The sequence below is a fragment of the Diadema setosum genome, chromosome 16 (assembly GCF_964275005.1).
Source record: "Diadema setosum chromosome 16, eeDiaSeto1, whole genome shotgun sequence".
Taxonomy (NCBI): domain Eukaryota; kingdom Metazoa; phylum Echinodermata; class Echinoidea; order Diadematoida; family Diadematidae; genus Diadema; species Diadema setosum.
The window spans coordinates 12,650,794-12,665,432 of NC_092700.1; the positions used below are offsets into that span (position 1 = coordinate 12,650,794).

A 14,639-nucleotide genomic window follows, 5' to 3' on the forward strand; every position below is an offset into this window, starting at 1 on the left:
CTTTTTTTCATCTTTTTCTGACATGAAACTGTCAAAAACAATTGGAATGCATAAACCTGCTACACATAAGGAATTCAACAGAACAAATTAATGCACTTGCAATGAGAATTTTTGAACCTGAAAATGACATTTCTTTCATAAAAGCCAAAAAATATGCCACCTAATATGAGAGCCAAATCATCCTCCCCTTCATGAATAACATAAACTGAATTTTCAATATCTAATATAACTCTAGTCACTATAAATATATTACCCTGAAAACACAACAAGAACCTCCACTTCTGGATCTTGAGCAAACTTTACTTTTGATAAAATGAACCTTCAGGCATATATCAAGTTAAGTCACACGCAGTACCAGTTCTGTTATACAATGTGAGGAGTTTTGCAATTATACTGCATGACTAGTTGTCCTTTCAGGATAGTCTTGGGATACATACCTACACAGACACTTTGAGTGCGTGTTAGAGAGGCAAACTTCGTCTTGCCTGCAAACAGGTTAGATAAAAACAATGAACACTGTCACAGCAACTCTAGAAAGATTAGTGCAGCTATCACATTGTCAAACACAAGAGGCAGTATTAATGCTTCAATACAACTGCATCATACGAGTAATGAACTAATCCAGTAAATACAAGGGCAAACATGTAACACTTTGGGGTTTGAAAAGTTCATTGGAGAATGCATTGTGAAGTCATAAAGAGTCCCTTGGAAGAGATATGACATTCATCACTCTAATCTTCAATGCCTGTTTTAAAAATGGACTAAAAGTACAAGGTTAGTTGGGCAGGCTTTTTCCAACTGGTGATGTGCAACGTATGCTAACACAACATTCCAACATGCTAAAAGAATATGAGGAAGATTTTCATAGTGTTTATCCTTCTCCAAGGAAGACTGATTGTGACCAGTTTTGAGCTTGTGCAGAGTCTAGTGTGATCTTGCAACACAAATCGTATGTGACGTGCATTTTATCATTAGCCCGTTGAGGACGACTGAATATACTCGGGCAGGGGTCTATGGGAAATGTGTGTTTTAGCAAAATTAGCCTATCCTCAACGGGTTAACAGTACACAGCATAAAGATGGCCACATCAAGCTACAAATACATGAAACATTTGTTACTAGGCAGACATAATTATGTGAACAAATTGCCTGACATGTACATGGGCAATTTACACAAGCAGCATGTGAATCACATGAAGAGTGATTAGGAGCACTTTGTCCAATCTCTTCAATTACTGGGTTATTAACCTACTGAAGACTAGGCCCAAGTATACTTGGGCAAGTGTCAATGGGAAACGTGTGTTTTAGCAAAATTAGCTTGTCCATAATGGGTTAAACAAATCTTTAATCATTAGAAGTGAAAGCATTGACAGGTACTGCTGGGTATGATATTCTCATATTATTACATATCATATAATTATATTATATATTATATTATTATGATATTCTATTATGATATATTCAAAAACTGAAACACAACAATGAGAACATGTAATACATTATGATGAGTTCTTCACAATGATAAGCAAATAAGTGCTTAATAAACTTTACAGTCATCACACATGGTTAGTGTTGATTGAATGAAATAGTTCTGGAGCCTGGCTTACCTCCACTCTGGAGGAGCCCCTCTCAGGGCGTACTTCCTCCTGTACCGGTCTCAGCTGCTTTCCTCCAGACTTCCCTGTACTAGGACGCCGAGGGGTGCCCTGCCCCATCATGGCAGGGTGCAGTGGGCTCAAGGAAGGCAAGATGGGACCACCTAGTGGGTGCATCACTTGGTGTGAGGGACTCATCCCAATGTGGGTGTGGTTTGGATGGGCGGAGCCAACGGGGCTGGCTGCGGGGCTGGAGCTGAATTGCATGCTGCTGGGAGAGCCACAGTAGTCACTGGTCTCTGACCTGGCATCCAAGGACAGGAGGAGGGAACGTGGCCTCGAGGTCTTGTTGACGTACACCACACCCCCTGGGGTAGGGGAACTGGGAGGGGCCAGATTGCGGAGGCTTTCCCACCTAAGGATCTGGCAGTCAAAAATTGAGGTTGGTCTCGTGACAACAAAAAGTAGCACATGGCACAACACATTTTGAGACTCACAAGTTATTTGCACAAAATTAACTTTTTCTTTGATGAACGCTGTCACACGAGGCATGCTGTGGTAGTTGCATAGTATACTAATAAAAAAATCCGTACAGTGGTAACTACAAAACCAAATGAACATTATCACAAACAGGAATTGCGTATGCCAGTAACAGAATGATATGTAGGTATAAATGACATTGTATATTTAATATAAACAACAACAAAAAACAATTGGAGGGAGGGGAAACATTGCAAGAGACATACATTTCCAATCTTACAACACAAGGATTCCACAACACTCAGTGAGAAATACAATTTATGGGCAGAGCAAGCAAAGTTGTGGGTATCACAAAATAACAGAAACCATACATGACAAGCGCACAGCATAATGAACGATGTACATTGAATATTTCAATTAACGTGTAATAATTGCCAGTGATTATAGATCATGCAATAGAGTTTGTCAAGGAATGACAAGCCATCATCACCCAGTTTCAAGGCATCAGCAAGCCATGAGGCAATGGGGAAAGGAAACATGAAGAATGAAACAAAATGCTGTTAGAAACAAGGAAAACGTGTTGCACTGAGAGCAGTTACATCCTATCTCATAGTCCCATGTACTACAAAATCTGTACTCAATGCGACCTCGAGCCTATCACTTTTTGCAATGGGGTCAGTTCCATAAACATCCTCGTTTCCTTTAAAGCAACGCTTACCGTACAATAATGTAGTTTGGCTCACGAATTAACTCTGCTCATCATGGCAGTGACAAAACATAATAGATAAGATTGAAGATTAAAGATCAAGATACATTACAGGACTTTTATTCACTATCTCATCTGTGACTTCTTGGGGATAAATGACTATAATTTCCTCTCTTGAGACACACTTGTAAAGGTGACATGGGAAAAAAAGAAATCACTACTCCATGCCCTGTTAGTGATCATGGCTATTCAAAGGCACAAATGAAATAATTAATCTGCTTTAGTTTACTTCACTGATATCATGGTTGGTTTAGTATTACGAAATTACCATAACATATCTCCTTGATTTCCATGTATACTGCGATTTTCTTCGGTATGAAAAACTGAAAACTTCATTTCAAACTGCATTCAGCAAATTTCTATTGTGGTCCTTATGAGGCTTTTCAAAAGGGGTCTACAATGTTTCATAATGAAATCTCGGTTTTGATATCCTCTTAACTTTAAAAAGGTGGGGGGTTTTTCCACTCCATATTTTCAGTACTGTCAGTGCTTGTTAGAGTACAGGGTACTGTAATAACTATCTGCAGTCACTAACATACTATTTCTGTCTACACACATCATTTGTACACTACCTCTATTTTACCACTACACCATGCTACATGTAGCAGCCATATTGCAGACACCTAGACAATGTCCTGCATTGGTCCCCTCTCATTCCCGGGTGAAGATGGACAGTGTGAAGTGACATTGTGAGGAGTACCAACTAGGATTTGAACCTACAACTTTATGATCAGAGGTTGTAACCGTTTACTGTGATATATGATGTCTTTTGTGGTAAGTGATATGTGCCTGCAGGAATCCATATATGGGGGATTGGAGATGAGACCTACGACGTATACTAATGACACATACTAACACCATCCCATTCAATATCAGTAACTGACCCTTACTATTACCATCCCATTCAATATAACTGACTGACCCTTACTAACACCATCCCATTCAATATCACATACTGACCCTTACTACCATCATCCCATTCAATATCACATACTGACCCTTACTAAAACCATCCCATTCAATATCACCAACTGACGCCTACTAACACCATCCCATTCAGTATAACACTGGCTGGTACCTACTAACACCATCCCATTTAACATCGCCAAATGACACCTACTAACACTATCCCATTCAATAACACTGACTGATACCTAATAATACCATTCATTCAATATAACTGACTGATGCCTCCAGTCACCATCCCATTCAATATCATACCATGGAGCTCCATGATCATACCAATAATGCACATTAGAGAGGGCATTGATTATCCACCAGATAGTACCTTGGGAACATTCTGAAATAAATGAAGCAAAGCTGAGTATGTTTTGTACGGTTCCAAAGTTACAGAGGGTGGATAATTTTTATTAATGCCCAACTAAGTAATGTGCATTATTTGTTTTATAGAATAGTGACATGGATCCCTGTCATTTGATAATGCAATTCAATTACATCCATGCATTGTGCTGTACATAAATTCACAGGCCAACAGCACCACTCCCAAGCTAAGTAATAATTTGACTGCAAAACTGCACACAGTGCAAGATGAAATAGGCAATGCATCTGAGCGCAGATGATCATTCCCCTGGAAATTAATAGATAATGAGACAACTCGACTAAAGATAGTTTTAGCCAAAGATAAATTTCTGCCCCATACATCACACTTTCTAGACACATCATGGGCCAATCTTCTATGGCGGAATTGTCAAGGCTTTTGTAGATTATGGCAAGCCAAGTAAATGAACAAAGTCACATATTTCAGCAACTATATCTCTGAGTGGTCGCTAGTACTGGTCATTAGAACCAGTCATTAGTAAAAACTTATGCCCGCTAGGCATGCCAGGCAAAATGAACGACTGGTCAGCTGATCGCTCTAAGCCAATCATTTGATCAGGATCCATGTCACTATTTTATACCATTGACTAACACCTGACACCATCATTTAATCATTTAATGAGGTATAACAAGTTCAAGTATCTAGTATTTTGTAATTGCACTAATTCTCTAGTAGTAACTATTCAGATCTCCAAAACGGTACCTCCCGTACTTAAATACTGAGTTGTAAACTTACAACTGTACACAATAATTGATATGTCAAATATCATGCCCTATGTTGCCATGTAGACTGTACCAACATTAAAGGGACTTTTCTGACTTGGATTGTAACTCAGACAAACAAACCTACCCGGAAATCTTCATCAAGACAGTCCATGGAGCGACTCATATCCAGATTGCGTGGGATGGAGCCCTGCAGGGAATCATGGGATACATACATACAGTGTTGATGGTTATGTAATATGAAATGAACATGATCCAAGGCAAGAGTAAATACATGTATGTCAGAAACTATGGAATGTTGAGGGCATACTCACTATCCCATAACTGAGTACACAAAAATGTGTGTGTCAGCAGTTAGTGTATATGGCAATAATGTTTACGTATACTCTTTCAGATGAGATATATATATATATATATATATACTGAAAATGAGATAGTTAATTTCATATGGAATGCTACAGAAATGTGACAATTGCAACAAATAGTCATTAACAGCATATGTAATGTAATGACCATTAAAAGGATGGAGTATCAGTAGTAAATGGGGAACCTGTGATTAGATATTGCAACCCATATAGCTTCCTAAACACTGGTAGTAAAAGCTAAAACATAGTTCTCAGAAAGGCTCAAAACACACTAAACATCTTCCACCATTGGGAATTTGCCTGCAATATCAAAAGGTGAGAAACTTGTCTGAATGAAGCGATTTGCCAGGATAATGATTTGTTTTGGGGTATTTTGAGATTGAAAGTGAAAAATAGTTTCAATCGTAGTATACGACTTTTGTTCCTGAAGCACCCTCCCTGTTCAGCGGTGGATTTGTAGAACTCTATTAGTATGTGAGGATCGAATGTGCCCTAGCCATTGATAGCATTGAATTGCATGCAAATAACAACCTGCTACATGTGGATTCACTCTCCCACAATGGATGCCGCTGTGGCCCGATATATATTGTAATTAATGTAATCAAATATAAAAAATCATGTAGCAACCACAATTGGATATGCTCTGATACTGCAATACTTCCAGCATACTTTTTTTGGAGTAATATTTCACATTTTTGTCACTACCGAACTGAACTTGTGTGATCACAGCATTATTTCACACATTTTAGAGTAAAATTTAACAGTTTCTGCAGGAGTAATGTATGAGTACTGTGTTTTGCTTATAAAAAAATATATTTGTCACAATTGTTGAGAGACAAACACGCATGAGCAAACATGACATGATATATATTCAAGTGCGCATAGATCTTTTAAGTGTGCAAAGATATTAACAATAGGTCTATTACAATACCGCCTTATAAGTTATTGTATTGAATGTGGCAGTTTATTTCGGGGAATACTGATTTTTGTCCAGTTTAACATTTATGTTCCCTTTCCTGATAAAAAAGAAAAACTCAAAATCTTGCATATTCATTTATACATCATTTGTACCATGTAAATGTTGATTTTGAGGACTGTAAATGATAAAAATCTGATTTTGAAAAAAAAAAGCAGTACAGAACAAATACTCCAAAAATCACAATGAGTCCATAGTTTGTTTGAATAAATGTCATGTCTAGATTGCATAATCATGAAGCCAAACAACAAACTGCTGACATTGATACAGTGAGTGTGTCAGATACTACATGTGTGCTTGTATCCTCTTTTTCAGTGAAAGGACAGCAGTAGGTTTCCATGCTGAAGCCATTGATGAAATGATCATCTCTCAAGCAGGCAGTGGATACACACTAACAAGTAACATGATAAACCCATCCCACTTGTTTGTGATATGCTGTTAACTATAGCAAGAGACCTCATTCCCCCCCCCCCCCCCATGCCAAACACAATACTGAAGCTAATATGATGTCAGTCCTTAATCAATATCATTTACAAGAGCGGATAGGTACATTACATTCTCACTAGTTTAAAGGACAAGTTCACCTTCATTAACATAAGGATTGAGAGACTGCAGCAATATTAGTAGAACACATCAGTTAAAGTTTGAGGAAAATTGGACAATCGATGCAAAAGTTATTAATTTTTAAAATTTTTGTGTTGGAACCGCTGGATGAGGAGACTACTAAGGCTCGTGATGTCATATGAATACAACAGTATAAAGAAAATGTAAAGAAAATTCAACATATTTTCACTTTTTTTTTGCATAATAAAAGAGCACTTGACTTGCCTCTTTCTAAAGGCAATGGGAATAATATTACCCATAACACATGTCAGTAACGAGTCAAGGGAATGTGTACTTTTTTCAAAAGATGAAATTTTGTGAAATTCTCTTAATATTTTCCTTATATTGTTGTATGCATGTGACATCATACACTGCAGTAGTCTTCTCATCCAGCGGTGACTGCACAAAAACTTCAAAAATTTGTAACTTCTGAACGGATTGTCCGATTTTCCTCAAACTTTCAATGTGTGTTCTACCAATATTGCTACATTCTCTCAATCCTTATCTTAGTAAAGGTGTTTTTGTCCTTTAATGAAATGATCAATGCTCCACTCTGCATTAATGGCAGATTTGTCAGTTCAAGAAGCTACAGATTGCATGTATGAACATAATCTGACATGTAACATTCAAATAAACACTGGTTGTTTACACATGACAGCTGCAAGGTTAGTAGGCAGCAGAATAGATATCAAATAAAATAGATTAACAAGACACCATGTCAAGTGCGCTTTGAAATATGATACAAGCAAACAATTCTTTATCTGCAAAATCACACTCACAAATTTATTTCATTGAGCCTGATGGACTAAGATAAAATGAAAATGTTATTGACAAGTGTGGAAATTAGTTTGTAAGAGTGTGAATACAGCTGTAGCTCACTTCAAACAATGAGTTGTGAATAATGTTGCTTTTAAAAATGCCAAATTATCTGTACTGCCTCAAAACCACTGAGTATCAATTTCTTTGGACGGGTGAAGAAGCAATGACCATTTTCCTGTGATATGAATGTGTGTTAAGGTACTAGTGTCACAAGGTAAGATGATTATTTTAGTTCATTCACGTCTCACAAACTTTCACTCCCCTCTTGGTCCTTCACTATATGGATTGTGGCTTTCTTTAAAAAAAAAAAAATCTTTCACAAAGTTTATGATATGTCCTTTGGGATGTTTGCAAAATATGTCATTCACGTCACACGATACACTAAACACTCGGTAGAAATATTTGTGAATCACAAGGAATGCACGCTTCACTTTAACCCATTGAGGACGGGCTGATTTGGCTACAACACACATTTCCCATAGACGCTTGCGCCAGTATAATCGGGACTCGTCCTCAACGGGTTAAGATCCATTCTCTTCGTTTAGAGGTTAGATTTACATGCTGCCCAATCAAACAAACTCAAAAAAGATGATGGAGAATGGTTAATTCTATGAGTCGGTCAGTGTTCTAAATAAATTAGTATTGTGTCTGGAATAACAACTATTGCCTTTCTTCACATGAGAAAACATAGAGTGTATGGTGCAGGTTATCTGGGTAAATGATTCTGACATTAGACGGCGTTGTGTGTTAACCTGTTCCTTCAACAATTCACCAAGAACATTCAATGCCCTGAAATGAGATTCTGTTTGTTTATTCACAAAGAAAGGTCAGCTAGGTAATCTGCCTGTGTGAAGCAGTCAAACAAATAGAGTGTGCACAGGGCTCATAAATTATTTTCACATACGCTATAAGGGCACCCAAATTGGGGTCAGCTGAAGTTAAAATCTAGTGAGCTCGACCTTGATTGCTGTGTCTAGTTTTCAAACAAATTTTGCAGCAAAATATGCACACTACTACATTAGAAAAAAATTAATTACACAAAAATACAAGCAATTCTGAGACAGAAAAAGAACAAATATTGATTACAGAAACTCTATTGTTTCTATCAAAGTCAATTTTCTGGTCAGCATCACACAAACATTGATTTAGGCCAAGAATGCATCCACTCTTGTGCACATTTTTGGGAACCTGTCATACTCAATTTTGTCTGTGAGTGGGCACTATGAGAGTCTGGAATATCTGGTTCCCAGAAGGAACAGGTAAAGAGTTTGTGATGTGTGCATATCACTAACAGAGTGACATTGTGCGGATACAATGAGTTTCAACAGCCACATGGTCATGCACATTGGCTATTAACTGCTCAATGACAACACAGCAAACTGGGTGCTTTGATAAATGAATTATCTGTGGAATATTCTTAATACTGGTTGCTTGCTGTGCTCTAATGACTGACAAACTTCTCATACGTTTTTGTACATGCTTGTGTGATGAAGGTAGCAATACCAAGACATTGAGCCTAAACACTATGATAGGTACAAAGCCATGACTATTAAAGAGATGAACGCTGACATGGTCAAACGATACTGTATAGTGAGTAGATGACCAATGCTTCGAGAACTAAAGATGATTCTATACATCACAACACCTTGATTTGTAACAACAGTCATTACTTACTTCTCTCTCAGAGTAGACAAAGTAGGGCTATAGAGTCAAGATAGCAGAAGAAAAGAAAGGTCTTGATTTCTCGAATATTTTACCCAGGAATCTTGTCAGAGAGATGTGTAATAGTGCGTGTAATGTAAATAGATAAAGAATGTCCATGAGAGAAATATGTCACCATGAGGTAGTTTCACTGATGTGTGGAAATGCCATACAGGTGGTAATATCAGCAAACACACTTGTTGTGTCTGTCATCACTGTTAGTGCCTAGATATTGCTGTTATTGTTTTTATTGTGGTTGCTCTTCTTGATTTCCCGTCCTGACGGCTTGATTTTAACCTTTCAAGTTAACCTTAAAGTATGGTGAACAAGAAAAAAATGTCGGTATTCATAAACAAAGTGATTTATATATTTCTGCAAAGCTTAAGTCTCTAGGAATATGAATAGTTAACTTTCAGAAGGTGAAAATGTCTTTAGAACGATTGAGAGATGGTGTTTTGAGGCACTTTTTAGACCACCTGAACCCGATCTGATGGCGAAATTTTGGTGACCAAAATTATGACGTCATGACATGGACGAATCAGCCCTGCGCTCGCTGATGTCTTGCTGATGTGATACGCTAGCTAACTTTGCACCTATAGCTACGCTCTGTATCACGCCGCGCCAGCCGGCCGTGGTTTGCATTCAAAGCGTGAATTCCGCATGATGACCTGAGTGCACCGAGGTATCTGTACGTGTCTTGTTTACTCTATCAAGCAAAAGTGAGTTATAATTTCACTTATTGAATCCATCTTCCTTCGAATTACCATGAAGTATACCTTTTTGAATTTCTACTTGCGCTTTCGCGCCTCAGTCTCTATTCTTAAACGGCTTATAGTAACCGTTTAATAGGCCTAGTTAGTACAGTAGTAGAGCCTAACGTTACGGTAGAACAAGAACTCTGACCTAGCTAACGTAAGGATCTACGTAGTGGAGTAGCCTATGTAGGGTTGGACCTGCTACTCATCGACCGCCTAGTTGTTACAGGTTCTAACGTTACACTCTACTAGATCTACCAAGTCTAGGACTAACGTTAGATCTAACGGGCGTTAGCGTCTATACTGTAACAGAATATTGTAAATCATATAAAGAGCGACCACATGAAATTTGACGTAAGACCTAGGCCTAGGTCCGTGCTGAGCACTTGTTGACTCCGATCTCGATGTAGGTCCTACAATATAAATTTACAGGGAAAGTGTTTAGACATAGCAATAAGTCTTTGATTTTCCCCGTAGTTCTGGCCCTGGTTGAGTTTGAGATCGTAGAAATTAAAGGCAGTAGGTTCCTAACCGTTAGGAACCTAGGCCTAAATACAGACTTACAGTTGACAATACAACTACCCAATGCACTAGATCTATGTCGTAGTTAATTTACGTACGTAGGAAGTTACATGACCAACCATAATTTATAGACGAACACACAATAAGTCACTCCCTCTAACACTGGCAACATGCATCATGCAGTATATACCAGTGACCAGCAGTGGCACTGCAGCAGTCTCAAGACTTGAATTTCGTTCCGTACGATTCGGTGACTAGCATAAATTTACTGTACTGAGGACAGTAGCCTGAAGATGGAGTGTTTTCCTACACTACCACTCACCAATACCAGTACTAGTGTAAATTAGGCCTAGTCTAGTAATAATATGGTTGGCATAAACACTAACGACTAACGTTACTGCTAGGGTCTAACGTTAGAACTGTACCACACCAGTGAAACTGTTAGACCTACCAGCATGCAGCAGTACCACTACCAGTAACGTTAGTAACTTTCCAGGCCCTTCTATGGGATACTGTAAAATTTTAGTAGTAGAATATCTAGTTCACAGGCATATACAGGCAGAGTACGGTAATGAAGGCCCCCTAACTGTCATGTTAGGCCTTATCCGCTATAGTTTATATAAGGACGCTAACACTAACAGTAACACTCAAACAGCACTGTCTACGCCACGGTACAGCTAGACCCTACATAGCCCCGAAGACCGCGCCGCTGCGCTGCACGTTTGGGCTGGTCGCAGTTAGACCCTACAGTAACTTTGTCAATAGGTCTAACCTTACTCAATCAATAGAAGGAAGGACAAAGTCTTTCCATACAATATAAGGTAAAAATTAGACATTGAAATGTTTCTGCCGATAAAGCAGATGCGACTAAAGACAGGCAAGGTACAGTATTGTATTGCATCCGCTCACAAAGAACTACGTGCTTTATGAATGGCGGACTCGATGTACAGCTAGTAGCTAGCTAGCGCTGCACACACTCGATCGTAAAGGGTACGTTCGTCCATGTCATGACGTCATATTTTAGGGCCCCGAAAAAGACGCCCGTTCTGGAGCGAAAATCGGTGAAGTAAATCAGTCAGTTTTAACTCGCGATTTTTCAGTGGTACGAATATATTTTTAAAAGTCACATAAAAAATCTGTTTTAACAGACATTTCCCTCTGCTTTGACACCTTCTTTTGTATGATTTTCTTGATTTTAATGTCTCGTTCACCATCCTTTAATGTTTCTGTGCTGACAGGTACACTATGTGTACTTCATACACTTCGGATAACCTGAAAATCCGATATTGATGCAAACACACATAAAGATATGATGTACAATAATGCATCTGAGAGCAGCTTTCATATTCATTCTCTATCCACACAGAGCTGTTTTAATGTCTAATGTATTGTGCAGAGTGCATCATATACACAAAAGACACCCACTGCTTTACTGTATTCACCATTTCCTATTATTTCTACGCAAGTTGCCAATGAAGGGATCCTTCATGCAGCTGATTAAGTGGTCTACTGCATGAAAATAAATCCAGTACTGGGAACAGCATTGTTAGTAGATATCAATACACTACAACTCTCTGGGCATGTAAGTGTTTGTAGAATCTACATTTCTCAGATTGTAAGATAACACAGCATAAAATCTGGGGCACTTTGATTGTGAACTAATTTTTGCGAATCTATGATTAGATATACATGGGGACAGGTAATTTTGACAGTCTTGTCTGACATACTACAATCAGATCTACTCACTGCAATATTTGGCACACTGGACGTCTTGCGTAAATTGCGCCCTCTGCTGGCCAGTTTCTCCTTGATGATGACCTCCTGCCGTAGTCTATCAAGAGCCAGAATGCTCTCCACAGCTGAGACTCCCCTGGTGTACTTCTCAATGTACGTCTCACCATCCGCAGTACTCCCGTTCTCCTCCGCACCAGCGGCTGCCATCAGAGCTAACGACTCGCGATCTTCTGGATCTTCCGATGCCTGGAAGGAAAGGAAATTATGAATCACTTTCTTTGAGGGCACAAGGACACACAATGAATCATGATATGGATCTAAGCAAGTTAAGGTTGGAGACATGCAATTTAAATATCATAATGGGGAAAAAACCATTGTGATTATGAAGAATCTTTACAAGGATATTTCATCTCAGGATTCTTATGAACTATTTTTTTAGGATGCCAAGTGTCATCTTCCACAGCAAAACACACAAATTGTTTGTTTTTTTTCTGTCTTTTTTTTGGGAGACTTTGAATATGTTGGAAAATATGTCAATGACTGTGCATTTATCTCACAAACACCAGACTATTTCATTCTATTTACCCCATACAAGGCATGTTAATCACTCAAGAAACTCAATGAATTGAGTAAAATTTCACAATTCACAATATTCTTCCAGAGAAAACACACACATACAAAATAAAACGTAGTTTGGAAAGGGAAATGTGGACTTTTTAAATATTATTATTATTAGCTATGCAGGCCTATGAGCTCAAGAAGGAAAATGCTGTCTAAAGAATTGTAATTTTTGTTATTCAAAACTCACCTTTGGAATGTTGGAAACTATCTCATATGTCACACCACAAGCATGCACAGTGTCCTGGAAAATAAGTGCAGAATGACTCAAAGTAAGTGGAGAATGGCTCAAAATAACTGGAAATTGACTGAAAATAAGTGGGAAATGAATCTAAAATAATTAAGGAATGCCTCAATATAAGTGGAGAATGACTCAAAATAGTGGAAATGATTCAAAATAATAGGAGAATGATTCAAAAGCTTTGCAGCAATCATCACTGTCATCAGTAGATATGAACACACTATAAGACTCGGTGACAGATTGTGGACGATATGATAATAAACATACAAGCACAAGTTACACCAAGTCCTCTGTACAATGTATAGAAAGACATGGAGAATTTGTGCTGAAGTTCAAGACTGACTGCATTACAAATTATAATGTTACCCTCATAGAAAAATTTGTTTAGATTGTGTTTGAATGATTCAATAAATATGCATGCTTTTGCTAGAGACAATATAAAAGAGTGGATATGAAGCATGAAGATCTACCTCCCTACATCACAAATGACACTGTACTGAGTGACAACAATATTAAAGGGGATGGCTAGTAACTGATCAGTGGGAATGCTGGGGGATGATTGTTCCAATCCTTGTGGGATTCATTTAACAGTACATTATATATCTATTGTTGTGTGAAAATTATTTGCTTCAGAATGGTCTCATTATCAAGTAATGTGCAGTTTAATGTTTCCAGGTTAGCATGCCTGTACAGTGACGGGGCATTAAACTGCACATTACTTGAATATGAGACCGTTCTGAAGCAAATAATTTTCACACAATAGATATATAATGTACTCTTAAATGAATCCCACAATAATTGGAACAATCATCCCACAGCATTCCCACTGATCAGTTACTAGCCATCCCCTTTAAGTCAAAGCTGTCTAGATGATCACTTAAACTGTCTACAAGTTGATTCAGAGGTAGGAGCCTAATTCTGAATCTGATTGTAATCCTGTTGTCATACCCTACCACAACTGAAGTTAGAAACTAAAATTTCAAGATCAGAGTCAAACTTGTAACCAAAGGACCAAAGTGTTCTTGATTTTTTTAATACTTTAAATCACAACAGAGAATATAACATCTGTACCCCTTTTCCAAGTCTCCTCCTGAAGGCAGTGGCAAAGCCCTGCTTCTTGTAGATGTTCACACAGATGCGTTTGCGGAGGACAAGCTCCATGGTAGCAGGGTGGCTAAGTTGCACCACTGCCTTCACAATGAGGTAGATTCGCTCATTGGGGTTGGTGTTACGGTTGAGGTACGGTGAGTCGTGGAGTGACGAGTCCCAGGAAGAACATGCACACACCTGGTCAGGAAAAAATATCACAGAATGAGAATCAGTGTCATATTGCCCCAGGCTTGTGTTATCAAAACACAAGCTGTTGGTTTTACATTAATCACTTCCATTTACAAACAGACACAG

At 38.3% G+C, this 14,639-nt stretch overlaps 1 protein-coding gene across 1 annotated transcript in view; it reads right to left on the reverse strand.

Annotated features, from left to right (window-relative positions):
* The window catches only part of LOC140239567 (kinesin-like protein KIF13A), a 100,478-nt gene that overhangs the window by 682 nt on the left and 85,157 nt on the right, over positions 1 to 14,639 (reverse strand). The window contains exons 27-32 of the mRNA XM_072319399.1: positions 14,307 to 14,522; positions 13,185 to 13,238; positions 12,389 to 12,622; positions 5,029 to 5,091; positions 1,607 to 2,017; positions 438 to 485 (exon numbers count right to left, since the gene is read on the reverse strand). Coding sequence (XP_072175500.1) covers positions 462 to 485; positions 1,607 to 2,017; positions 5,029 to 5,091; positions 12,389 to 12,622; positions 13,185 to 13,238; positions 14,307 to 14,522 — 1,002 coding nt within the window. The 3' untranslated portion in view covers positions 438 to 461. The remainder of the gene's footprint in view (positions 1 to 437; positions 486 to 1,606; positions 2,018 to 5,028; positions 5,092 to 12,388; positions 12,623 to 13,184; positions 13,239 to 14,306; positions 14,523 to 14,639) is intronic.